The sequence below is a fragment of the Narcine bancroftii genome, chromosome 10 (assembly GCF_036971445.1).
Source record: "Narcine bancroftii isolate sNarBan1 chromosome 10, sNarBan1.hap1, whole genome shotgun sequence".
In the NCBI taxonomy this organism is placed as follows: Eukaryota; Metazoa; Chordata; class Chondrichthyes; order Torpediniformes; family Narcinidae; genus Narcine; species Narcine bancroftii.
The window spans coordinates 1,798,007-1,825,333 of record NC_091478.1 but is presented as its reverse complement, the minus strand read 5'-3'; the positions used below and the strand labels follow the sequence as shown (position 1 = coordinate 1,825,333).

At 41.0% G+C, this 27,327-nt stretch overlaps 1 protein-coding gene across 4 annotated transcripts in view; it reads left to right on the top strand.

Annotated features, from left to right (window-relative positions):
• The window catches only part of LOC138744074 (kinase non-catalytic C-lobe domain-containing protein 1), a 175,103-nt gene that overhangs the window by 111,701 nt on the left and 36,075 nt on the right, over positions 1 to 27,327 (top strand). For 3 of the 4 annotated variants that reach the window (XM_069899567.1, XM_069899566.1, XM_069899569.1), the window contains exons 21-26: positions 1,644 to 1,760; positions 2,359 to 2,506; positions 5,128 to 5,310; positions 8,289 to 8,501; positions 22,742 to 22,824; positions 25,084 to 25,219. In XM_069899567.1, the coding sequence (XP_069755668.1) occupies positions 1,644 to 1,760; positions 2,359 to 2,506; positions 5,128 to 5,310; positions 8,289 to 8,501; positions 22,742 to 22,824; positions 25,084 to 25,219 (880 nt within the window). The remainder of the gene's footprint in view (positions 1 to 1,643; positions 1,761 to 2,358; positions 2,507 to 5,127; positions 5,311 to 8,288; positions 8,502 to 22,741; positions 22,825 to 25,083; positions 25,220 to 27,327) is intronic. The other variant, XM_069899568.1, reaches the window with a different exon arrangement.

The window sequence follows — 27,327 nt, the reverse complement described above, 5'->3', positions numbered from 1 at the left end:
GGGAAACTGTTGATAATGCAGTATCAGTCTTCGGCAAAGGTAATTTGATGCTAATTCTGACAAACTGTGCTTCTGTAATCCAGCCACCAATGACTATATTTCTGATGAAGATTATCTTCGAACATATCCATTGTTCATCCCATTTAATCTTCTTCAGATTTCAGATTTATTGTCGGAGTACATACAACCCTGAGATTTCTTTTTCCTGTGGGCACAGCAGAATTACCACTAATTGGTGGTGCAAAAAATAAACTACACAGTATTAACATGTAAACAAGTAAAATAACTGTAAACAGATAATGAATGTAAACAAACTGTGCAAATCAGAGAGAGCAAAAAGAAAATCAATAAAATGCATAAGAGTCATTAAATTAGTCTCTGAGTTTGTTATTGAAGAGTCTGATGGTGGAGTGGTAGCAGCTGTTCCTGAACCTGGTGGTGCAAGTTTTGTGGCACCTACACCTCTTTTCTGATGGCAGCAGCGAGAACAGAACATGTACTGGATGATGTGGGTCTTTGATGATTGCTGCTGCCCTCTGACGTTCCCTGTTGACTTCCTCACCAGTGGGGAGGGTTTGCCTGTAATGTCCTAGGGTGTGTTCACTACCTTTTGGAGGGCTTTATGCTTAGGGGTATTGGTATCCCATACCAGGGTGTGATGTAGCCGTCAGCACTCTTTCCACCTCACATCTCTGGTTGCCAGGGTTTCTGGTGTCATACCAAACTTCCACAGCTCCTGAGGAAGTCGAGGCGCTGACATGCATTCTTCATGACGCCATTGTTGTGTTTGTTTGGTCCAGGAAAGACCCTCTGAGGTAGTGACTCCCAAGAACTTAATTTGCGCTTACCCTTTCTACCTCTAATTCTACCTTTGATCACTGGATTGAGGTCAACAATCAGCTGGTGACATTGAATGCAAGTTAGTTGTTGGTGCATCATTCAGCCAAATTTTCAATCTCCATCCTGTTTGTTGACTCATCCACTTCCATTATACAATCCACTACCCTGGTGTTGTCGGCAATTTACTGAAGTGTATCATTTCAGTGTCTTTTTGATCAAAACTACAGAATATATCCAATTATAAACAAGATGTGACCCTCAATATAATCAAGGATTAATGAAATTTTGTACTCCCATGTGCCTTTGCTTGATACCTTTAACTGGCATGGTTAGATGTGCAACTGAACTAGTGAAGATTCTGCATGATTTTGTGTGATTATAATTCAATGACTACATTTTGAACATCAGTCTTGAACTGCATTGACCTCCAATAAGGTCCAATCTGGATAGTTTACAGCCAGTAGTGAGAAAATGGTGGAAGACGAGAGCCAAAATCCTGAGTGGGATTAGGTTTGTGCTTCATAGATTCTATAGGATCAGGGCTAGACTCCCCATAACCCTTGACATTTCATGTAGGCCATCAAGCAATAAGATTTCTCTGCATAAAAGGACAATATTTTTTAAAACTCCTTCTGATTCCTAAGATTATTTCTCGTGTTATTGGGATAATTGAGAAATGGAAGCGGTGGCAAGTGATTGTTTTAAAATTTATGGTCAATGCTAAATATGCCAAATTATAGTAGTTTCCAACCTGATGAGAAATCCATAAAATGGGAATGTTTAACATGTTATTATTTTTACAGTAACGCTGTAATAGGAGGATATGTTCAGCAGTTCTTTTATACCTATCGTTATTTCACATCGCCCTGTGAATTCCTTCAGTTTCTGAAAGATAGATTCAAGAGTGTCACTGAAATCAGGTATTGTTTAAACTCCAGAAATCCTCTCTATTTCTAAATATTGCCCATTTGTGTCTTTATACTGCTTGGGAAAATGTTTAACACCGCAAGGGAGGTGATCCTAGTTACACTTTTACAAAATGCAATCAGTTCAGCAAAATATCCCAAAAAAAGAGTCTTGCAGTATCCAATCTCCTTGTAACTCAGGTTCTCTTCTCCCATCACCATTCTCTTCCTTAATCACATCCTGGTATACATGCCTTGGATGAGAATGTCAGGGTATGATGGGTAAATATTACAGATAATACATAAATTGGTGGAGCCATAGATAGTGAAGGTTGGCAAATCAATATCTGGACAAGCTGCCAGAGGAAGTAATGGAGGCAGATACAATTACAATGTTTAAAAGTCTTTGGAGCTGGCACTTGGATAGGAAGGGCATGGGAGGATGTAGACCTGAAACAGGCAAATGGGATTTGTGAAGAGAGACATCATGGTTGGTATTGACAAAGCGGGCATTTAAAGAGATTTAGGGTAACCATTTTTAAATCCTTTCTAAGTATTCTTAAAACAATATTTTGGTTATGATAAAATAAACTATTTGTTTTTAAAACTCTAGCCGGAAGGAAAAGGCATCTCCTGATGACATCAAAGTGTACAATCGAAGTTTAGATCTTCTGCAGGCTTGGATTGAAGAGTGCTACAATGTGGATCTTGCACAGGATGCTGTTATTCTCCAGAAGTTAGAAACTTGGATTTCCAGAAAGGTATTCTGAATCAATATGGATTTAAAAATGCTCATGCTGAATGCATTCATTAGTAAATATTCACTAAAGTAGGTGAATCGACCAACAGGTTGCTGAAGCGTAACTCGCATGTGGGGCATTGAACATGTCCCTGTTTTTTATTGTTCAGAGAAAATGGCTTCAGTTTTCCCCTGAATTGAATTTGTAAAATCATTGTGATCATTACCAGCAACAAAGTGGATACTCAAACAGAAGATACATTTTGTGACAGTCCAGTTCCAGATGAAAGCTGGGAAACTACCAGGAATTCCACTACGTCTGGACCTGTCTCATTCACCCAGAACTGGAAGCATTTCTTTCAGTTGAGTGAGTGGGAAGAAAGATTGGCCTGTGCAGAAAATGAGAGTGAAAAATCACAACTGGAGATGGGAGTGAGTAGTGGCGGGAAGGTGGGGGGGGGGGGGAGGAAGTATCCAGTTTTATGAACAGTCCTCATCCAAGGAATGGGGAGAGGGAATTTCAAAAGTGACATTTGGTCAGAAATACCCAGTCCAATTTCCTGAGTGATGTGCACCCCATGAAAGAGAGCCCAGGGCCAATAGGGTTGTGAAGTGCCAGATCATGGGGTCAAACAATAATCATGGCTTTTATTTGCAGAAACTCATGGTACAATAATGAAAGACAATGGGTGCATACACAGTTATACCCAAGGGGAGTGTCCTTAACAGTAGAGATAATGCACAGCCAATGTTAGTACAGCAAGGCTCGCCAGAGGGGAGACAGGCAGCTTGGCAGACATTCACTACAGGGACCTCTTATGTTTGGTTGAGGATAAGATGGTAAGAAAAGTGGTTGACAAAACAGGTGAGGCAGCTATTCAAAGAGGAAGAATACATTAGATGTAGGAAGCAAGAAACAGGAAGGGTTCATGAGAAGTATATGGTAGTCAGAAAGGGAGTTTAAGAAAGGAGAGCTCGAAGAGGGCATCAGAAGGCCTTGGCATGTAGGAATAAGGAAAACGACCAAGGCGTTCTATGAGTATGTGAAGATCAGAAGGAATGATGAGAATGAAGGTGGGGCCACTAAAGGATAAAGGAGGCAACATGTGTCTGGAGGCGAAGGACGTTGGAAGGTCCTAAATGAACACTTTGCTTCAGGATTCACAAGAGGAAAGGATCTTGATTGGAGTGAGTTGGATTAGAACAGGTTTATGTGCTGTACAATGGGAAGATTAGGGAAGAGGGAGTGTTGGATCTTCTTAAAAACACAGTTCTCTTGTTTAAAAAAGGTAATAGGAAGAATCCTGGGAATTATAGACCAGTGAGTCTTACGTCAATGTTGTGCAAACTATTGAAGAGTATTCTTAAGGATAGGATCTATGAACATTTGGAGAAGTTCAGTCTACTCAAGGATAGTTGGGTTTAATTGAATTTTTTGAGGAGGTAACAAAAGAAATTGATGAGGGTAAGGTGGTAGATGTGGTCTACATGGATTTTACCAATGTATTTGACAAGATCTTCAATGAGAGACTCATCGAGAAAGTCATGAGGCATGGAATCAGTGGAACCTTAACTGTGTGGATGAAAAATTGGCTTATAGGAAGAAAGCAGAGAGTAGTAGCAGAAGAAAAGTATTCTGCCTGGAGGTCGGTGACGAGTGGAGTGCCACAGGGATCTGTTCTGGGACCCTTGCTCTTGGTGATTTTTATAAATGACCTGGATGACAAGGCAAAAGGATGAGTCAGTAAGTCTGCAGATGATACAAAGGATGGAGGAGTTGTGGATGGGGCTGAAGGTTGTCAAAGGTTACAAGAGGATAGAGGCAGGATGCAGAGTTGGGCAGAAAAGTAGCAGATGGGCTTCAATCTGGCTAAGTGTGAGGTGATTCAGTTTGGAAGGACAAACCAGAAAGCTGGGTACAGGGTTAATGGACAGTTACTTAGGAGTGTGGATGAACAGAGGGATCTTGGGGTTCAAATCCAAATATCCCTCAAGGTCACCGCACAGGTTGATAAAATAGTTAAGAAGGCCAATGGGATGATCAGCTTCATTGATGGGGGATTGAGTGCAAGAAGTGAGAGGTTATGTTGCAACTCTACACTTAGAGTATTGTGTTCAGTTCTGGTCACCTCATTATAGGAAGGATGTGGAGAGGGTGTAGAGAAGATTTACCAAGATGTTACCTGGATTGGAAAAAAAGTCTTATGAGGCATCGTTAGTAGAGCTGGGACTTTTCTCTTTGGAGTGTAGGAGGATGAGAGGAGACTTGATAGAGGTCTACAAGATTATGAGGCTTAGATAGGATGGATAGCCAGCACCAGTTTCCCAGGGCAGGAATAGCAAATGCCAGAGGACATGTCCAAAGTGAAGGGAGGGAAGTTTAGGGGAGATATCAGGGGTAAGTTTTTTTTAACACAGAGAGTTGTGGGTGCCTGGAATGCCTTACCAAGAATGTGGTGGAGGCTGAAACATGAGAGGCATTTAAGAGGCACAAGGATGGAAGAAAAATATAAGGTTATGGGGTAAGGAGCGTTTACTATTTTCCAATATAAGAGAAATTGTAGATAATTATACATTATAAAATATTATAACAAAATAATATTTTCAAATATTTCCTTGACTAACGTGATTTTTCTTTTGCAGGTTATTCCATGTGGTAGCCAGGGCCAATATTTAATGAATTTACTTCAAAACCTCTCTGATGGTAAAATGGTCCTGAATCTGTCTAACTCCAGCTTCAATTTTGATAATGTGAGGAATGAAGAAAACAATGATTCATTTAATTATTTTTCTATAACATGTTCAGATGAAGCTATTTCAAGGAAGGTTTGTTGTTGCTTTATTCTCCTATTAAAATTAATAATGTAATATTTGATTTCCCTGCATTTTGTGCACAAAATATTTGCATCACAATGTGTCAGCGCCTGAAAAAGATTTGTAATTCCCATTGTTTAAAAAGGGCCAATGAGGGTTTTGTTTGTGTTCAAGGTGAAAACTTCTGAATAGGCCTGACAAATCGAGATTTATTCTTCTGGTGATGAATGACACAAAGGAAATCTGGCAATTCTATGGCTGAAGCCAGTAGGAGGAGCATGTGAGAAGAGTGGGAGAGAGATCTGGTTTGAGTTGGATTTTTTTGAGATCAGAAATGAGAGCTGGGGTAAATTGATGAGTAGAGGTGTTAGAGAGAGGGTGAACCACCAATAATTAGTTGGGAGTAGGATAATTAAATGTTTTAGGGATGAGGGCTAGAAGTCATGGTTAAGAATTTGGAAGGATGAGAGGGATGTCTTTGGTCTGGGTGCACGTGGTGCGCCCATCTGGAGTTCTCTGATGCACAATGAAAGTAAATTGTGGGCTTATTGTCCATAATATATTGCAGAAGTCCATGAAACAATTTCATTTTAGGGGGAGTCACGTGATGGAGTAGTGGCCGGACGGTGAACTCCAGCCCTCTCCAGAAAAGTCGGAAAAAACAAAGGAAAACACAAAGGCACAGAAATAAAAGTTAAAGAAAAGTGAGTATAAAGGTGGAAAGAAGATGGTGACAAAAAAAGAAAAATCGAAATCAACGGTAAGAAGAGAGGAAGAGAAGACAACGGAGGAAGAAGGAGAAGGCCTTACCTGTTCGAAGAGGCCCGCGGTGGAGAGAGAAACCCGCCCCCTCAGGTTGGTAGAAAGTGGACTACAAAAATGGCTCGTTGAGCCGAGTAAAAGTGCGCGATGCGCATGCAAAAAAACACACCGACGGGAGGGGTGACCAGCTGGGGAGTCGATCTCCACAGCCGGCAACGACAGCTGCAGAACAGCAGCAGCAAGAGGAGAACATAGAAGACAATGGAAACAAGAAAGAAGAGAAGAAAAGGGCAACAAAGAAACAACAGATGGCCAACCCAGAGGAAGAAGAAGAGGAAGAGGAAGAGTACAGTGAAATAGAAGAAGAAGGGAAAGGCAAGATAAAGGAGGTACTTTCTCTTATTAAAGAATACATGGAGTCATTTAAAGAATGGCAAACACAGGAATTTAATGATTTAAGAAGAAGAATAAACAACACAGAAGAGAAAATGAATAAAATAGATATGACCTTAACAGAAATGGGAAAGAAAATTGACAAGATGGAAGAGCGGGAAGCAGCAGTAGAAATGGAGGTAGAGGACTTAAAAAAGAAATTAGAGGAATCTAATAAAAAAGTTATAGAGACACAAGAACTGTTAGCTCAGAAAATAGATATAATGGAAAACTATAACAGAAGAAATAACATAAAGATAGTGGGCCTTAAGGAAGATGAAGAAGGCAAGAATATGAGAGAGTTTATAAAAGATTGGATCCCTAGGATCCTAGGGTGTCCAGAACTACAGCAAGAAATGGAAATAGAAAGGGCACATAGAGCATTGGCCTTTAAACCACAACCACAACAAAAACCAAGATCTATTTTAGTAAAATTCCTAAGATATACTACAAGAGAAAAGGTACTGGAGAAGACAATGGAAAAAGTAAGAGAGGGCAACAAGCCACTGGAGTACAAAGGGCAAAAAATCTTCATTTATCCAGATATAAGTTTTGAACTCCTAAAGAAGAGAAAGGAGTTCAATACAGCAAAGGCGATTTTATGAAAGAAAGGGTATAAATTTATACTAAAGCATCCAGCGGTATTGAAAATATTTATTCCAGGACAACAAAACAGACTATTCTGGGATCCAGAAGAAGCACGAAAATTTGCAGAACAATTACAAAATAGACTGAGGGATGAAGACGTGTAATGAGAGTAAAAATGACCACGATTTATATGTATGTGGGTAAAGAGGTATAAGAGTGTATATGTATAATGTGCATACGTGAATGTATCCGTATTTAGAGGAAAATATAGATAGTATAGACAAGAATTAATAAGGGAAGGAAATGGAATAGAGGGAATAAGGAGGGAACTAAAAGAGTGACCTTTGTTACATATGAAAAGTGAAATCTTTTCTGGGGGGGGGCTGGGTGGGGAGGAGTTGCGGTCACTGCAAAATCAGCTGACGCTTGCGAGTGAATTCGCAAACCCAAATGGAGAGGGGAGATGTAGTTGTCCGACAAGGGATAAAGGACAACTCAGGAGGGGAAGGGGAGATTGGGGCTAAAGAAGTTTTAAATAGGAGAATAAGGAAAATGTTTGATGTTTTAGGAATGTTGTCTTATAAAGGGTTTAAAATAAGAAAACAGAAATGGAAAAAAAAAACAATTTCATTTTATATTTGGTATTCTATCAAAGGATTATAAACAAAACTAACATTCTTTTTTAAAAGTGGCGTGCTCATCGAACACTTAAGATTCAATTATTTGAGAAGGTGAATGATACCACTTGCAATTTGTTATTGTCAGAATGCCACAGATAATTTGACATCCTTAGTTTATTACCAATATGCTTCTTCAATCTACCATGCATTCAAGTTGTACTCTTTCTATTTTCATTTAAACATATTGATGAATGTAAATTAATAATGTTGAAAGAATCTTTGAAAATAATTACCCTTTTTTCGGGGAAGCACGGATAGCACAGCGGTTGGCACAACATTATTACAGCACTAACGACCCAGGTTAAAATCCACCACTGTCTGTAAGAAGTTTGTATGACAGCATACAAGTCCCACAGTCCATAGATGTTTGAGTTGGGAGGTTCATTGGTCACAAGGGGCAGAAGTGCCTGTTACCGTGGTGTATTTCCAAACTTTTTTTTAAAAACTATGCATCTTTCCCGGACGTGTCTTTAATTGTGAGTCAATGTTTGTTCAGGTTACTTTGCTAATCTTGTATTGTTGAAGCAGAGTTTGAAGTGGAAGATTATTAAAGGCATTGAGTCATCAAGCCCTCGTCAGAAGAAAAGGTGTAACAATATTGCATCTCCACTACCAAGACCCCATTCTAACTTCACAACTGAACAGTTGGGGGTGTCCCAGAAAACTGAACAGGAAGACCTTTTCACATTGGCTGATTGCAGTGCACAGCATATCGCCCAGCAACTGACCCTGCTGCAACAGGTACCATCACAATTCTCATCAGAAAGTGTTTTAATAAAGTAACAAAGCAAAATGTGCTGCTTGTTTGTTTGCTCTCCAATTTCCTTTCTCTCTGCTCTCCAGCATTTCAAATAAGAACTGTTTTAAAGTGTTTGCATGTGACCTACCTCTAACAAACCTTTCCCAATTTATCTCCCATTCTGGCACAGTAGAGGGCAGGTTTGTTTCACAAAATATTTCTATCTCTCTCTTTATTAATTCACAGAAGAATGTTCTTTTAAGCATTGTTGTCTTGAGATGCCATCTGTGTACATTCCCTTACTTTTCCATTGTTGCTATAGTTAATATTAATGGAGAATGATCTGATAGAAGCCTTGCTAGATATTCCGTTTTCATCTCTCTACTTTTTAAATGGACAGACATTAAAAATAAATCAATCCTTGTAAGTGAGTCATGCACCCTTGAGTAAAAAGCGTAGTCTCTCTCTCTCTCTGCCTCCATACATCGATAAGATTTAGATCTTGCTGATTTATCTTGTATTTGGTCCAAGCAGAAATTAAAGTCTCCTGCAACTAATCTATTTTGTCTTCCCTCTGCTGTTTTTAAGAAGATTTTCTTTGTAAAAGCTTCGTCATAATTCGGGGCATAAATATTCATAAATGTCCATGCTTCTCCATAAATTTTACAGGGTGCCATTACATACCTTCTAGTTTGATCAATCGAGGTATCTTCTATTAACACTGGTGTATTTTTATTAACTAGAATCGCCACCCCTCTTGCCTTAAGACAATATTATTTGTCCCACCTATGCTCTTTTTAATTTATCATGTTCCAAATTGGTACGATATGCTTCCTGCAAAAGATTTATATACACTTTTAATTTATTTAAGTATGCCAAGTCCCTTTTCCTCTTCACTGGCATTATTTATCCCATTAATATTAAGACTAATAAACTTTAGTGTTTTATCCATCCCATTTTTTTTCTCTATTATTGTCTAAGGGGACGGTATTGGAGTGGCTGATAGTGGCAAGCTGATCTGCTACTGCATTATGTTGTGCCATGTTCGTCGTCACATTGGTATGGGCATCAACGTGATATATGGTTATCTCACGGTGGTGGGAAGCATCCCACAACAGCTGCCACAACTGTTTACACCATGTATCAGCCAGTTGTTCTTTTGCCAATCAGGCATCCATACCACTAGTCCATTAGCCATAGCCCAGGAATCAGTAAATAAGCTAAGAGGGTGATCATGGGGGTCTAGTGGTAAAGTGACCACCTTCAACTCAGCATACTGACTGGAGCCACCATCCCCCTTCTCCGATAAGTGAGTTCCCGACCTGAGATGGTAAGCCACCACTTTCCACTTCTGCTTTCCTTGCACCCACCGACTGCTACCATCAGTAAACAAGGCGTCCTCTTGTTCTGCTGGAGTGAGCGAATCATATGGTTTACCCCATTGAACTGGTGAAGGGGGTAAGAAAGGGGACGTGATGAGACGGAAGATCATGTATGTGGCCCACCCCTTCAGGTCCTCTGGTCGCACAACTCTGAATATACCACTTCCATTTAACAATAGAAGACTGTTGAGCCTGCCCGATCTTTAGATGAGCGTCATTAACCAGGACCCAGTTCATTATTGGAAGTGCAGGTCGCAACTGAACATCTGCGTTGCCTGTCATTCTTTCCGTCTCCAGCAAGGCCCAGTAACAAACCAGTAACTGTTGTTCAAAAGCAGAATAACGAGTGCCAGCCTCAGGCATGGTTCGTGACCAGAAGCCCAGTGGGACTCAGCGGCCCTCTTGTTTCTGCCAGAGGCTCCAGGAGGCCACATCATCAGTAACGGAGACCTGTAGTTCGTAGGGGGTATCTGGGACGCGGGGAGCAATGGGCAGAGCCTGAAGAATAGCTTGCTTGGCGGACTGGAACGCCCTTTCCTGATCGTTACCTTATAAAAAGTCTGCTTTCTTTCGGGTAATCTTGTCTAGAGGACATAAAAGCAATGCCAACTGTGGAATATGGCATCGCCAGTATCCCAATAACCCTAGGAAACGCTGGGTCTCTCTTTTGCTAGTAGGAGTGGCCAAGACTGCGATCTTATTGTGAACTTTATCAGGAACCACCTGTTCTCCAGTATGCCACTGAATTCCAAGGAAAATAACCGTCTGGGACGGGCCCTGCACCTTGGTGGGATTAATGGCCTACCCTCTTTGCATCAGGGTATCTTGGACACTCTCCATACCTTCCTGTACCATCTCTTCCGTGGCCCCTTGGATCATCACGTCATCAATACAATGCTGAATCGAGAGAGAAGGCGATACTGGCACCGCCTCCAAATCACGGGCAATTAGGCTGTGGCAAATAGTGGGAGAGTGTACATAGCCCTGAGGGAGGGGCTATTGTGGAATGCATACTGGATTTGGTAGGGGGTGGGGGGGGAGGCACCATCACAGGATCCCACTTAGCCCGACCCACCACTAGTCTTTTTGTAATGGTCCGAATTCCAAATGCAAATCCCCCTTGGCGAGTATTAAGGGCTATACCAGCCAACATATTGATACCCAGGATTCACTTGTCAGTGGCAGCCACCAGGGCATGTAACCATACAGGGGAAGGGCCATCACCCACCGTGGTGCGGACTTTTATTTCTTTCGCCAGGGTGATCGCGCCTCCCATCCCCTCTATTCGAAATGTCGGTCCAGTCCAGAGGTCAGGGTTACCAGGAACCACAGAGTGCTCCGCACTGGTATCGACCAAGGCCAAATATTAGTGGTCATTACCCCCACCCCAATGGATTGTCAACGGTATGTAGGGCCGCGTGTCCCCGTGTATCCGCCATATCTCAATGGAGTAGACACGGGAATCCCGCCCGCACCTTCATGCCTTAGTAGGGTTCAGGGGCTTCCAGGACCACATGCTACTATTATCCATAAGAGCCTTTTTAACCAATTGTTGTATCTCATCACGGATAACTGGAGCAAGAGAAGCTGGCTCGATAGGAGCAGCAGTGGAAGCAGAAGGCACAGCTGGGCCAGGAGGACTCAATAGCTGGGGATGATGTTCCCATGCCTTCCTCTTATAAAGGACCGCGGTAGGTTTCCCATCAATATCACTTTTAGGTACGCCTAACTTTAACAAGGTGAGAAAAAGGTCCTTCCTTGTCGCTCCGTTATTAGCAGCAGCCCCTCTCTTTTCATCCTAATTGTCTGATTTAACTTGGGTTGTACGTGAATGGATTTTACCTCCCAACTCTAATTCTCGAAACCCAGATAAGGCGTGCACCACCTCAGACACAGGGTGCCTAATTAGCAGACTAGTTACGGACAGAACCAGTCCCCGTATAGTGGGTTTGGCGGAATGAACCAATCGGGTATGCATTCCGGGAGTGAACGTCTCTTCGTCAGGGCTCCCCTCCATGTACCCACAGCCTCAAACTCCCTTTATACAAGACAGAGGCCAGGGCCTGTTGATGAATTACTGCTATACCCTCCTCTGGGGTCCCTCAATTGTTCTGCAAATATAAAACCCAATCTACTGGTGACGGTTATACTCGTAACAGGGCATCCCCTAGAGTGGCAAGTAAGTAATCCACCCCTCTCCTTCTACCACGTAGCTCAGCAGTGACCCGGATATCAGTAGTCAACATTCCTAATCCCAACAATTCCTCAGGGGTTAAAAATACATTACCCCCTCCTTGTTCCCAAACACGCAGGAGCCAGGCCGCCAGAGTTTCTCCAGTCTTTTGCCTAAATCGATCTCCTATGCCGGCCAGCTCTTTTATAGAGAAGTCACGTATTGTTGACTGCTCCTGACCCCTGTTCCCACTTTGGCCCACAGGCCCCTCTACCCAGTCTACGAGAGGAGGCCGAGGCCATCCTGCAGAGGGGGTGGGCCATAGAGGATAAGCAGGGGTTCGGGTATCTTCCCCTAGGTCCGCTTGGGAGACTGGGGTATCTATCCCTTCAATCTCTACCCTTACATCATTCCCCCATCCGTCTCCATCTGTTTGGGAAGTCTGCTGCCTTAGGAGGCGGGCATGAACAGCAGGTGGAGAGGGGAGTATGTCAGGCACATGGCAAGGGGTATCTGCATTATTACCATTGTCATCATTCCAGATATTCCCGTCCCAATCATCAATTACATCAGGATCGTCGTCATTCCTTATCATGGCACGAATACGATGTGGATCGAGTTCTACTCCATTCCTTTCCTTATCTGCACAGAGCTGCTGCAGGAGTTTAATACTACAGCAGATCGTTTGGACATGGTTATCCTCCCATTCTTTGGCTTGGTCCTGACTGGTGCAAACAATCTCGCTCATCATGGAACAGCATTGTTGCATGGCTTCTAGCTCCTCCTCTAGTTGCTCTCTCTTGTTTCTTGGATTCTACTTCTCGCTAAACTAATTCTGCTTCATGCTGAACGGCGCGGTGTAAGGCTGTGGCCAGCAGCCAAAAACAGTCCGTCAGTGTCCCCTTTTTAACAGGAAATTTACTTTCTCGAAGGAGAGTGACAACCCGCTCTCCCAGAGGCGCACCTGATGGATCTAACTTCTCTTCCCAACTAATGGGTGGTCCCAACAAAGATATGGTATTGGCCAACATGCCAAACCCATCGTCTTTGGATGTCCATCCTGGAATCAAGAACTGCTCAGGGCTCACCTCTTTCTTTCAGCGAAACATCTCAAGACCAATCCTGCCAACTATGCCAATTGTCCTGGGTAAACTTGTACCTCTCACTTTGTTCGTTTTAGATTGGTCACAGTGCTTGAGCTACCAAAAGAAAATAGACACACACACTGAGAGCACTTCAGTTTATACAAATCTTTTTTACAAATTCTAAAGCTGATATCAAACTACCATATGCAAGCCCTCCCCAATTATACTTATCAACGCCTGGACTAGTCCCAACTGCCGAGGCGAGGCAATGACTGCACACTTCTAGTAGGTTGTCGGGGTGCCGGTAGCAACTTCTCCACCTCCCCCGACTGGGACGTTGGCTGGACTCTAGAAGTTCTTCTTCTTGATGAGAGATGTTACCACATCTTGGAGAGTCTCAAACTTCAGCAGCGGGACAATGGCTTATATTACCCAAAAACTGCTTACTCAAGCAGCTATTCCCAATAAGCGAGCAAGCTAGCATGCCTAGGCTTCTATCGAATAACACAACTTTCTAGCTTATCACTTTGAATACTATGGTTTATTTTGCTTCAAGGTTAGGTCGCTCTCTGACAGTCTGTGACCAATATACTAACAAGCAGGAAGATTAAACGTTCTTGGTACACAGATGTCTTTTTGTCAAATAACTGCATCTCTGGGCCCCATGGTCGAATTTAGCATATGTCTGCTGAGTCTCAAAGCAGGTTACTAATTCTCACCCTTGCAGAAGCAAAAACATGGTTTAAATCTAAAGCAAAAGCATGGTTTAAGTCCTCCAATACACTTAAATGCTGAGGAAATTAGCAATGAGTAAAGTTGAGGCAAATTAGATGAACAAGGCAGATGGAAAACTCACTCAAAAACTCTAATAATTGAATTTGAAGGTAATAGAGGTATTGAATGAGGTAACTCAGATGAGTTGAGGCAGAGATAGGTGATGTTTGGAATTGGAATTAGGAATCTTCATGATGGGGAAGAGATGACATTGGAAATTCAATCTGACCTAAGTCAGAAAGTTGACATCATGAACATAGTGTTGCTTTTAACAATGACTTCATTTGGTTGCAGACAACATTTTGATTTGGTTGACAGTTGAATAATACTGTAGTATGGCGGCAATAGAAGGGTTAAGTGAGTTTAGGCAGAGTTTACAATTGTTAGTGTTCCTTGGAAAAAGGTTCTATGCTATCAGTGTGCAGCAGATGAAGAGGAGAAGGTCATGATGGAGGTGATGGGATCAGTGTGGGTTAAGAAGCAATTGCTGGAGGTGTTCTAGTACAACATGAAAAAAATCTTGGAAATAAACACAGATCACCCCTTGAAACAATCCACAGCAGGAGAGGTGTGAAAGAATTCTATGATCATGTTAAAGACTGCAGAAAAATTAGGGTGATGCATTTAATTTGCAGAGAATATCATTTGTGTCTTTAGTTGATTCCATTTTCACTGCTGTGGATGACAGGTGGAGAGATTTCAATTGGCATGAGAAAAAATATGCAGAAAAAGGAGCCAATAGCCAAGCTCATATTGACAATGATATCATTTAGTCCAGAAGGATCAAGAATGCTTTCTTAATGTGAAGCATGTTGAAATAAGGTTGGTGCTTCATCTGAAAATATTTATAATAGTAGCCATCTCAGAAAGTGAGAAATCACAAAATTAAAAGAATAGAAGCGAGTTGTAGTACATCCAAAAGGAGCAGTAACATGAGACAGAGAGAAATAGAGAAAGAAAGTGATAGTGTTATGGACCATGAACTGACCTTTTGGGCTGTGAACTGTCATCATGAAAGATGAAATTCTGCTGGGAACTCTGTGACTTGTGGTGCAACTGGGTCAAGCTGTGCTGACAGAGAGAATGAGACATTCAGAACAGCAGTTGGAGCAGCAGAGAGCTGTATGAAAGGCACATATCTCCTAAGATAATGAAAGGTTAAAATCCACAATTTGAGAACCAAAGGAAGTAATTTAAGGAGACTTTGAAAAAGGATTCTTCAGCTAACAGCAACTCAACATCAGTAATTTCTCTCTCCAGCGTTCAATACAATGTCTTTTTGTTATTTTGTTGGGAGAACTGTATTTGGACATTGAGCTTTGGGATTGAATTCTGTTGTCTGTGTTTTTGGACTGACTTGTGTGACTGACTGACCTGGGGGTTTTGGATAATTTTCTCATTTTGGATATTGGGCACAGACTGTAATGGTCTGGGTCGTTTTTATTACATACACACTTTTTATGATATATGATATTTGTATATTTGTTAGTTACCTATAGTGGGGTTAATTGGGTGAAGACATTATATTGTTAATAGTCATTAATAAATTTAAAGTCAAAATGTAACCTTTTTGCATTGCATCTTCTGCTGTTGTTAGTTTGAGGCATAATGAGAGAGAGTTAGAGAGTGTGTGTATGGCAGCCAAGGCAGGGGAACGCTCCTTTGACAGGATGTGGATTGTCAGGTAAGACAGAAAATCCTTGACTCCTTCATCTGTGAGACGTGCATCCAGCTGAAGCTCCTGAAAAACTAGGTTGGATGAACTCCAGAGCATTCAGGAGGCAGAGGGAGTGACTGATAAGAGTTATAGGGACATTATCACACCTGGGAGGCAGGAGGAGGGTAGAGGGGAAAAGGGATCAGGCAGGCAATGCACCCCTGTAGGTGTTCCCCTGAATAACAAATATACTATTTTGGGTACTGTTGGGGAATGACCTACCAGGCACAAAGGGAAGGGAGGAGAAGAGGTGAGCTGTAGTGATAGTGGATTCCATAGTTAGGGGGACAGATAAGGGGTTCTATGGAGGAGATTGAGTGTCCCGAATGGTATGTTGCCTCCCTGGTGCTAGAATTCAAGATATCTCAGATCGAGTTCACAGCATTCTCAGGAGATAGGTGAGCAGCCAAATGTCATAGTCCATATAGGGGATCAATGACATGGATAGGAACGGTGAGGATGTCTTGAAAGGAGAGTTCAGGGAGTTAGGCGCTTGGTTGAAGGACAGGACATCTGGGGTAGTGATCTCAGGATTGCTACCTGTGCAGCATGGTGATGAGGTCAGAAAAGAGAGGATAATGCAGCTTAATACGTGGATGAGATATGGTGTAGGTGGGACGGTTTCAGGTTTCTAGATCATTGGGCTCTCTTCCAGGGAAGGTGGGACCTTTTCTGACGGGTCAGTTTTCACCTGAACTGAAATGGGACTAACATCCTTGCGGGTAGGTTTGTTAGTGCTACACCGGTGGCTTTAAACTAGATTTGCAGGGGGATGGGAACCAGAGTGTTAGAGCAGATAGAGGAGTGGAGGAGGATAATGGTCATGCGAAGTCTGCATGTATAGACAGAAATCAAAGTTTGTAAGGGATAGAAATGTTCTCAGGCATATTTATTTTAGTACAAGAAATATTGTTGGAAAGCCAGATGATCTTAGGGAGTGGATTGGCATGTGGGATTATGACATTATTGCTATTAGTGAGACTTTGTTGCAGGAGGGGCAGGACTGGCAGCTCAATGTTCCGGGATTCCAATGTTTCAGATGTGATAGAGGGGAAGTGATGAAAGGGGGAGAAGTGGCATTCTTAGTCTTTCTTTTCCAATCTTTTTATTAATATTAAATTTAAGCATACAAAAGAGAAAAAATATATACATATTATATATAGTGCAGGTTACAGATTATAAATCAAAAGGTTAAACATCATAAACAAACAGTAATTGATTCCCCATAATTTTAATGTTCAAATAATAAAAACAGTAGGAAAGAGAAACTAACAAACTAATCCTAAACTAAATAAAGTAGCCTGACCCCAAACGTTATAATAGAAATTAGAAGTTGGGATGCCTTAAAACAATAAGATTCAAAAATAGAATGTTCCATAACATGAATAAAAATTGTTGACAAGAAGGGAAAAACAATAATAAACCATATTGTATTAAATTGGGTTTAAATATCATGAAAAAAATTCTTAAACGAGCGCCACATTCTATCAAACTTAATACTGGTATCAGTTGGGGCGCATGTAATCTTCTCTAGATTTAAACAAGGTAAGATTTGGCACATCCACTGGACATAGGGAGGTGGAATCGAATCTTTCCACCTAAGGAGAATAGATATTCTCGCCGGAAAGGATGTAGAGGAAATTTAGAGGGCATTTAGGGATGAGATTTTGAGAGTACAGGATCTTTATGTTCCAGTCAGCCTTAAAGGGAAGACCAAAGGTTCGAGGGAACCATGGTTTTCTGGTAAAATTAAGAAGTTGGTTCGGGACAAGAAGGAGGCCTATACTAAATATAAAAACATAGGGGATTGAGGAGATGTATGATCATTACTTAGATTGCAGGAAGAACCTTAAGAGGGAATTAGAAAGGCAAAAAGAAGGTATGAGGTGTCCATAGCTAATAAGGCGAAGGTGAATGCTAAGGGTTTTTACAGATACGTGAACTGTAAAAGGAGGGTTAAGGATAGAATAGGTTCACTGGATGTTGGGACTGGTGAACTATGTAAAGAACCATATAAGATGGGAGAAATATTGAACAATTTTTTCTCATCCATATTCACGAGGGAAAGGGACATTGGGCTATACGAGATAAGAGAGGCAAAGGGTTTAGTTATGGAGAGGATAGGAATTAGTAAAGCGAAGGTTTTGGAGATTCTAGGGTCAATAAAGGTGGATAAGTCTCCTGGTCCTGATGGGATTTTTCCCAGGACTTTAAGGGAGGTCAGGGAGCAAATAGCGGGGGCACTGACAGTGATTTTTCAAAGATCACTGGAGGAGATGGTGGTACCACGGGATTGGAGGGTTGCGAATGTAATTCCGTTGTTTAAAAAAGGCATTAGGTATAGGCCAAATAATTATCAGCCAGTAAGTTTGACTTCAGTGGTGGGGAAGGTTATGGAGGGTATTCTTCGAGATAGTATATACGCATATCTGGATAGGCAGGGATTGAATAGGGGTGCCCAGCATGGGTTTGTAAAGGAAAAGTTAAGTTTTATGAACCTTGTTGAGTTTTTTGAGGAAGTGACAAAATAAGTGGATGAAGATAGAGCGGTGGATGTGATCTATTTGAATTTCAGTAAGGCTTTTGATAAGGTTCTGCATGGAAGGTTAATAAGGAAGGTTCAGTCACTAGGAATTAGTAGAGAGATTATGACATGGGTTCAGAGGTGACTGGAAGATAGACAGCAGAGATTCATGGTGGACAACTGTCTTGTCAGTTTGGAAGCCTGTGACAAGTGGGGTGCCTCGGGGATCGATGCTGGGTCCCTTGTTGTTTATCATTTATATTAATGATTTAGAGGAGGGTGTGGTTAACTGTGTAAGCAAATATGCGGATGATACGAAAATAGGGGGAGTGGTAGATAGTGAGGTAGATTTTCTTGGATTACAGAAGGATTTGGTTTGTTTGGAAGAGTGGGCTGAAATATGGCAGATGGAATTCAATGTAGACAAATGCGAGGTGCTGCATGTTGGTAAAAATAACCAGAATAGGACATATGCAGTTAAGAGGAGGGCATTGAGGCACGCAGAGGGACCTGGGGGTTATGGTACAGAGTTCACTGAGGGTGAATTCCCATGTGGACAGGATGGTTAAGAAGGCATATGGTATGCTGGCCTTCATAAATCATAGTATAGAGTATAGGAGCTAGGAAATTATGCTGTGGCTGTTTAAGGCATTGGTGAAGCCTGGTTTGGAGTACTGTCCTCAGTTCTGGTCTCCAAATTATAGAAAAGATATAGATAAGGTGGAAAGGGTGCAGAGAAGGTTTACGAGGATGTTGCCTGCCTTACAGCATCTGGATTACAGGGAGAGATTAAGGAGACTGGGACTTTATTCATTGGAATGTAAATGACTGAGAGGGGACTTGATAGAGGTATTTAAAATTATGAAAGGAATAGATAGACTAGACATAAACAGACTCTTTCCCCTGAGGGCAGAGGAGGTTGGAACAAGAGGGCATGTTAAGGATAAGGGGGCAAAACTTTAGGAGAAATATTAGAGGATGCTTTTTCACTCAGCAAGTGGTGGGAGAATGGAATGATCTTCCAAAAGAGATAGTTGCAGCAGGGTCCCTTCTGTCATTTAAGAGAAGGTTGGATGTGTGCATGGAGGTGAGGGGGTTGGAGGGTTATGGGCAAAGAGCGGGAGGGTTGAGCTAGTGGAGTTGTTCAAGTGAACTGGTGTAGACTCGAAGGGCCGACATAGCCTGTTTCCGTGCCGTAAACAGTTATATGCTTATATAACAACATGCAATCGGATGACGACAGTGGTGATCTTCCATCACCACTCCAAATAATGCTGTAATTGGATTCGGCTGTAAACTAACAGCTAAAATTGTAGATAAAGTGTTAAAATATCTTTTCAATAATATTCCAATGCCAGGCAAAACCAAATTGTGAACTTAAGATGCCACCTTTGTCGCAAAGGGGATTGACAACTGGAAATACTCATGCCAGTTTATCATTAGACGTGCCCGATGTACAACCTTAAATCAGATGAGCGAATGACGGGCACAGATTAAGGATGAATTAAAAAGTTTAAAAATCGTTTCCCACAAATCATCAGAAATTGTTATTTGTAAATCCTGTTCCCATGCTCTTTTAATCTTATTAATTGGAACCTGACATAATTTCAATATAATATGATAAATGTGAGCAATTAAGCCCTTCTGGGAAGGATGCAAGAGAAAAATTACATTGACAGCATCTACTTCTTGAGAATAAGGAAAAGTTATTATTTGGGTGTTCAAAAAAATTCCTCATCTGCAAATCCTAAAATTTTGAGAATTTGGAAGATTAAATTTAAGAGATGGTTGTTCAAATAGATCTTAAAAATAACTAATACCTTTCTCTTTCACAGGATGGGGGAAATCTTGCATCAGTGTTTACTCAGGAAACTGGCCTGGTGTATAAGGAAGGAGGGGAAACGAGCAGTAATAGCACGGAACATATAGAGACTAAAGAGGAGGAGGTTCTTACTGCCTTACAGTGAATAAAGTAGATGAATCCCCTGGGCCTGACGTGATATTCCCTTGGGAGACTAGTATAGAAATTACAGTGGCCTGCATAATTATTTAAAATGTCCTTAGCCATGGGTAAGGTGCCAGAGGATGAGAGGGTAGCTCATGTTGTTCCGTTGTTTAAAAAAAAAGCTCCAAAAGAAAACCATGAAATTACAGGCCAGTGAACCTGACATCAGTAGCAGGTAAATTATTGGAGGGTATTCTGAGAGATCGGGTCGACAAGTATTTGGACAGCCAAGGGCTGATGAAGGATAGTCAGCATGGTTTTGTGTGTGGTAGTTTGTATTTAACAAATCATGCAGAGTTTTTCCAAGGAGGTTACCAAGAAAGTAGATGAAAGAAAGGCTGTCTACGTGAACTTTTGTAAGGTCTTTGACAAGGTCCCACATGGGAGGCTAGTTCAGAAGGTTTAGACACAAGGCATCCATGGAGAGGTAAACTGAATTCAAAATTGGTTGAATGGGAGAAGACAGAGAGTGGTAGTGGATGATTGCTTCTCAGTCTGGAGGCCTGTGATTAGTGGTGTGCTTCAGGGATTGGTGCTGGGACCATTGTTGTTTGTCATCTATAATGATAATGTGGTAAATTGGATCAGCAAGTTTGCAGATGATGCTAAGATTGGAGGCATTGTGGACAGCAAGCAAAGTTTTCAAAGCTTGCAGAGGGATCTGGACCAACTGGAAAACTGGGCCAGAAAGTGGCAGATGGAATTTAATGCAGACGAGAGTGAGATGTTGCATTTTGGAAGGACAAAGAAAAGTAGGACATAGACAGTAAATGGTTGGGTACTGAGGAGTGTGGAGGAACAAAGGGATCTGGGAATAGATACATAATTCCCTTAAAGTAGTGTCACAGGTAGACAGGGTTGTGAAGTTTTGACCATTATAAATCAAAGGAGTTGGGATGTTATGGTGAGGTTGGATAAGAAATTGGTGAGGCCAAATTTGAAGTATTTTGTGCATTTCTGGTCGCCAAACTACAGGAAAGATATCGGTAAGATCAAAAGAATGCAGAGAATATTTACTAGGACGTTGCCAGGAGTTGAGAGACAGGGAAAGATTAAACAGATTAGGGCATTATTCCTTGGAGTGTAGAAGAATGAGTGGAGATTTGATAAAGGTTTACAAAATTATGAGAGGTATAGACAATAATTGTGAGTAGGCTCTTTCCACGTAGATTAGGAGAGATAAATACAAGAGAACATGGCTTTTGGGTGAATGGGGAAAGGTTTAGAGGGAACATTAGTGGGAACATCTTCACTCAGAGTAGAGGGAATGAGGAACAAGCTGCCATCTGACATGGTTAATGCGGGCTCACTCTTAATTTTTAAGAATAAATTGGATAGAATCATGGATGGGAGAAGTCTACAGGGCTATGGAATGGTCAGTGGGATGAGAGGAATTATGTTTCAGCACAGACTAGAATGGCCGAATGGCCTGTTTTCTGTGCAGTAATGTTCTATGGTTCTAGAAATCTGAAATAAAATCAGAAAATGTTGGAAATACCTGGCAAGCCATCTATGATTGAGAAACTGAGTTAATATTTTCAGGTCAATGATCTTTCATCAGTGCCAAGAAAGGAAACAAACTGGTCAGAAATTTTGTAGGGATTTGACCAAGTGGAAAGGACAAAGTAGAAGTTGAGGTAGAAACTAGGCAGACTATAAGACCAAAAATATAGTTGATGTCAATTACTCAACTTTCCTTGTACACTCAGCAAAAGCACCCAGTTTTTCATTGTTTTTGTTATCCCACCTGATCACGCTCAACGGTTATGAAACATCATGTCATGTTTAAACTTAGAGAAGATTAGATGCTCAATTTCCGATTTGGGTGTAATCTTTCAAACACCATGGGGACCCTCTTTGAATTACTTTTATAATCTTTGACTTATGATGAAGGTAGACATGTTAAATCATGAGGTAATTTATCACTGATAAGAATTCTGTCTTTCTTTTTTTGGCCAAACGACTTCTTTCTTGGCTGTGGATTTAGATTTTACTTTTTAAAAATTAAAATGATAAATCAATACAATATAATTTGTTAGATTAAAATGTGGAGTACCTTAGATAAAATTTTATGATTTAAGTGTAATGTATCCTTTTGAATTATAACATGTATCCATATGTTCCCTGTATTTTTGGATGTGAAATTTCAATATTAATAAAAATATTGAAAAACAAATATTTTGCTTAATCCAATTATGTCCATCCTCTGATTAATAAGATAGTTGAGTGTCTTCGCTTTCCCTCTTGATTACCAGAAAGATTGCTGGTCCCTTTATCACCACAAAGAAAAACCATTTTCTCATCTGACCAATCCTTGAAAGCCCTCCCACCACCACACTTCCACATCCAGATTCTACATAGCAAACAAGCCCAATCACACTTCTGGGCAAAGTATCCAACCAGTCCTTGGAAATGTAGAAATGTGCATTTTCTGTAGCCTTTACCACAATTTGAATTTAAACAGTTCCTGTTGTATCTGCATCATTCCTTTTCTGTGAACATTTTTTTTAATGTAAAATTCAACCAAACCCTAAGAACTGAATGTTAATCATTTTGGTTCAAATATTTTCCTATGATTTCAGGAACTGTTCCAAGATTGTCATCCGGTCCATTTTCTGAATTCAAGATCATTTGGTGTAAATGACACACCCTCCAAGGTTCTGAAGTAGGTTTTCATTATTTCTAATTTTATAATAATTATAATCTATTATGCTATGAAATTATTTAAATTCTTTGAAGAAATGCAAACAAAAATAAGATACATTTCTCCACTATATTTGGGTTACATCGCAAACCCTTAGGAAAAAATATATTTTTCTTTCTTTAATTGGTTCAACTTCTGAATTATGAAAGCGCAAACATACTCAAGACTCTCATTTATCTTCAGACTTTTTGAAGATGATAGCTCTTTAAAAGCTGGAAATGTTTAATAGCAATAACCCCTCTCTTTTGCAAATTTTTATCTGGTAAATTTAAAAAGAAACTAAATCACAAATCATCAGAAAATAGTGAAGGATGCAACTAAGATTTGAATGCATTGACCCAGCAGCATTCCTTTAAATCTGCAGGTCTATTATCCAGTACCATACAACACGGGATCATTAGTAAGATGGGTAGCCTGTAAAGTTGAATAATTTTCCATTGTGAAGCTTTGTTGCTGTCAGGTCACTTGTGTTTGTTTAAGGCATTGAGTTCTATGAATAGGCAAGAGAACTGCCAAAGTAATGAGCAAGTGGAGTGGCCCGGCAGGTCAGGCATCCAGCATGGTGAGAAATGGCCAGTCCATCAAGATAAAGTGTCCTCCCTAGAAAAGTTGACTATCATTTCCACTATCAAGTCGGTTTCCAGGATAATGACAACAAAGATTATTATTGAGATTTTTCATTGTGTTCATTTCAACAGATTGGTGTCTGGATTTCCTCAAATGTCCACACAGGCACCTTCATATCGGTTTAGATAGCTTTTGGTAAAAAAAAATTTAATGAGGGATAATCTTGCATATCCAGAGAGAAGAATGCTGTACTAAAAGCCACATTTTGATGTGAATTATTTAAAATTATTCTTCAATAATTTCAAACGCCTATGATTTTATAGAACAGCCTCAAAGTTGCATCAAAGTTGTGATGAAGGGGTGGGGGCTTCATGAAAATTCAGTTCTCAGGTGCTGATCATTTTTATCATTACGGTTGAATCCATTGAAAATGTCACTGCATCTGTGTCATCTCAGCTACTGGAACCATTGGTTTGATTACCCGTTGCTATTTTTGGAACAGACAAGGGAGTAGAAACTCTGTCACTCTGCCGAAGATTTTTGCACATGATGAGATTATGATTTGTTTTCTGATTCAATGAGAAACTTTGCTCAGGAACTTTGGGTAATAAGGCCACAGACCTCTGCACTTGAAGTATTTGGATCTGTCTAATTTTGGTGCACAGCAGTTAGGTAACAATGTGCGATGGTGCCGAGGTTGTGGCTTTTTGGACAAATACAGACATGGGCTACAAACACAGGGACAGGCCAGAAAGTGTAGCCACCTCCAGTTTGTATTAAAAGATCCTAAACCCCTTTTAATGGATATTTTAAAGAACATTCAAAATGTCTTCCACACTTTGAGAAGAAATCAGAAATTTCTGACAATGCCATATTTGTTAGAGAAGGCATTTGGGCAAAACTTGCTAATTATGCCATGAAAATGAAAAACACACTCGTATCTCTGCTCATTTAGCAGAGTACCAAACTTTCATCTTCATACTTCCACAACATAATCCACAACATAACTAATAAAAATACAATGCTTCATTAACATTGTAAATCAGTAGATTAACATTACCTATTTATTACATGTCATTATCCCGTCTCTTCCATCTAACTTGATCATTTTTAACCATGTCTGAATCCAACTATTAATAGAATTGGTACATCAGTGCATATGCACTATTTTAAACTCGAAATAGCATTGCAAATAATAAATAATTTTCCAAATACCCAGTTATTTTGCACGATGTGCTTCTGAACTAGTGCCAAAGCTGACTTGCACTTGGCATTTGAAAAAGTTCCCTGAGTAAACAATGGTATGAATGGAGCAACGTGAATTGTGTTTATTTAATAAACATTGCTATTTTAACATCAGAATAATAGAAACTTATGAATAAATGAAACAAATCTTGGGATATTATTTTTACATGGTTTATTTCAAATAATCTTAAAGGCCCAATCAGTGAAATGTTGATTTAAACTTTCATTTCAGCCTTTGTTTATTTAGCAGCAGTTGCATCCAGTAGTTTTAACAGCAAAAATAATGTTATATTATGTGTCCTTATGAACAAAATTATTTTTGTTTTGAACACATATGTAATCCAGTAATATAATTCATATAAGCAGACAGCAGATTTTGATGATTTATTCTGGCCCTTGTATTCACAGATCAGTCACTTTGGAATCCACATCTTTATTTGTTCCAGACTACAAACAACAACAATACCTCCTGCAGCTGATTAGATATGCAGACAATGTCAGCCACTGGGTCTCTGCTCAAATTGTCACATGTAACACGTGTAAGGTGAGATTTCCAAATTTAATTAACATGTACATTTATGGTAATTCTACATCTTGAAACTCTTGTAATAAGTTATTTCCTTCATTTGATATTTTACACATTATGGAATGATCAAAGCAATATTCATCCTCTCAAAGTTATTGGAAATTAAAAACCAACTATTTGCAATTTCAGAATTTATTTTTTGATCAAGTCAGAAATTAATCAGTCAAAAGGTACAAAATCAGATTCAGTTGCACCATTTAGAATTCATCTTGATTCCCAAGGGTTCTATTTGACCCTCCCTCACTCAACTTCATTGTTTGCTGCCTGCAAGTGAGTGGCGCCAGCATTGTCCCAGTCTTCCAAGAACCTGATAACGTTCTGCTTCAGATCATTGGATGCAATTTCATTTCATCATTGTACTATTTTAAAAAGGTTCCTGCTCCTATTTCTTATGTATGTTCCTTTTATTATCTTATAATAATGCATTAAAATGTAATATTTTTGAGTTTTGTGTGCCCGATGGAGATGTGGGGGGGCTGGTAGTCATGATGGGGAGCTGGCTGATGGAGGACCTCAGTTTTCTTCAGGCTGACTTCCAGGCCAAACATTTTGGCAGTTTACCTATCTCGGCTGCACCATTTTCATCAGATGCAAGGATCGACAACGAGATAGACAACAGACTCGCCAAGGCAAATAGCGCCTTTGGAAGACTACACAAAAGAGTCTGGAAAAACAACCAACTGAAAAACCTCACAAAGATATGCATATACAGAGCCGTTGTCATACCCACACTCCTGTTCAGCTCCGAATCGTGGGTCCTCTACCAGCATCACCTATGGCTCCTAGAACGCTTCCACCAGCGTTGTCTCCGCTCCATCCTCAACATTCATTGGAGCGCTTTCATCCCTAACGTCGAAGTACTCGAGATGGCAGAGGTCGACAGCATCGAGTCCACGCTGCTGAAGATCCAGCTGCGCTGGATGGGTCATGTCTCCAGAATGGAGGACCATCGCCTTCCCAAGATCGTGTTATATGGCGAGCTCTCCACTGGCCACCATGTCAGAGGTGCACCAAAGAAAAGGTACAAGGACTGCCTAAAGAAATCTCTTGGTGCCTGCCACATTGACCACCGCCAGTGGGCTGATATTGCCTCAAACCGTGCATCTTGGCGCCTCACAGTTCGGCGGGCAGCAACCTCCTTTGAAGAAGACCGCAGAGCCCACCTCACTGACAAAAGGCAAAGGAGGAAAAACCCAATACCCAACCCCAACCAACCAATTTTCCCCTGCAACCGTGTCTGCCTGTCCCGCATCGGACTTGTCAGCCACAAACGAGCCTGCAGCTGACATGGACATTTACCCCCTCCATAAATCTTCATCCGCGAAGCCAAGCCAAAGAAGAAAATGTAATATACATGATGTACTTCAATTTTTGTCTGCCATAAGACAAACAAAGAGTCTTCATGAGTATTGCCCAGCTCCCCGAGAAAAAGGAGAAAGAAGCAAAGTAGAGTCCCTTCAGTGTCACTGAGTGTCCATGGATTTGCTTCCAGCGCTCCCACAGCCTCTGCAGCCGCACAGACTCCAGGTCATACGATGGGCACCCTGAGCTCCAGATCCAAATCTCTGACAAGACCAGGATCCCTTCAGCAACTGAGGCCTTTTGGGTTCCCTTCTATCCCTCAGCACCCTCTGAAATCCAGTTATGATATCTGGTTCCCATGAGCCAGTCTCCAGCAGCCTGTGTGGGTCCTTCATTCCCAAGTCACCTGCAGCCTGTGTAGATCCTTCAGCTGCTGAGCCCCTTACTGGTCCACTGTTGTAGTCATCTCCTGTTCTTCTCAATGGGGTGTGTTCTCCCCATTTCTGGTGCCTTGTGCCACTCACCTGCTCCTCCGAGTCTGCAAACCCTTGTGGTACACTGCCCAACACAGGTGCTGCTATCTTGGGCACAGACCTTGTGGTGACAGGATTAAAACAAAAACACCGTCAACTCCTTGCACAGGTCACTTAAAGCTTTTATGGAGCCATCAGCATCAGGACCAATGAGTAGTGCTTGTTCCCATTCTCTCAGATCTGCGGCACCACTACCATATCAGTAGCTCTGGAGCACTGCTTTTATTTTGC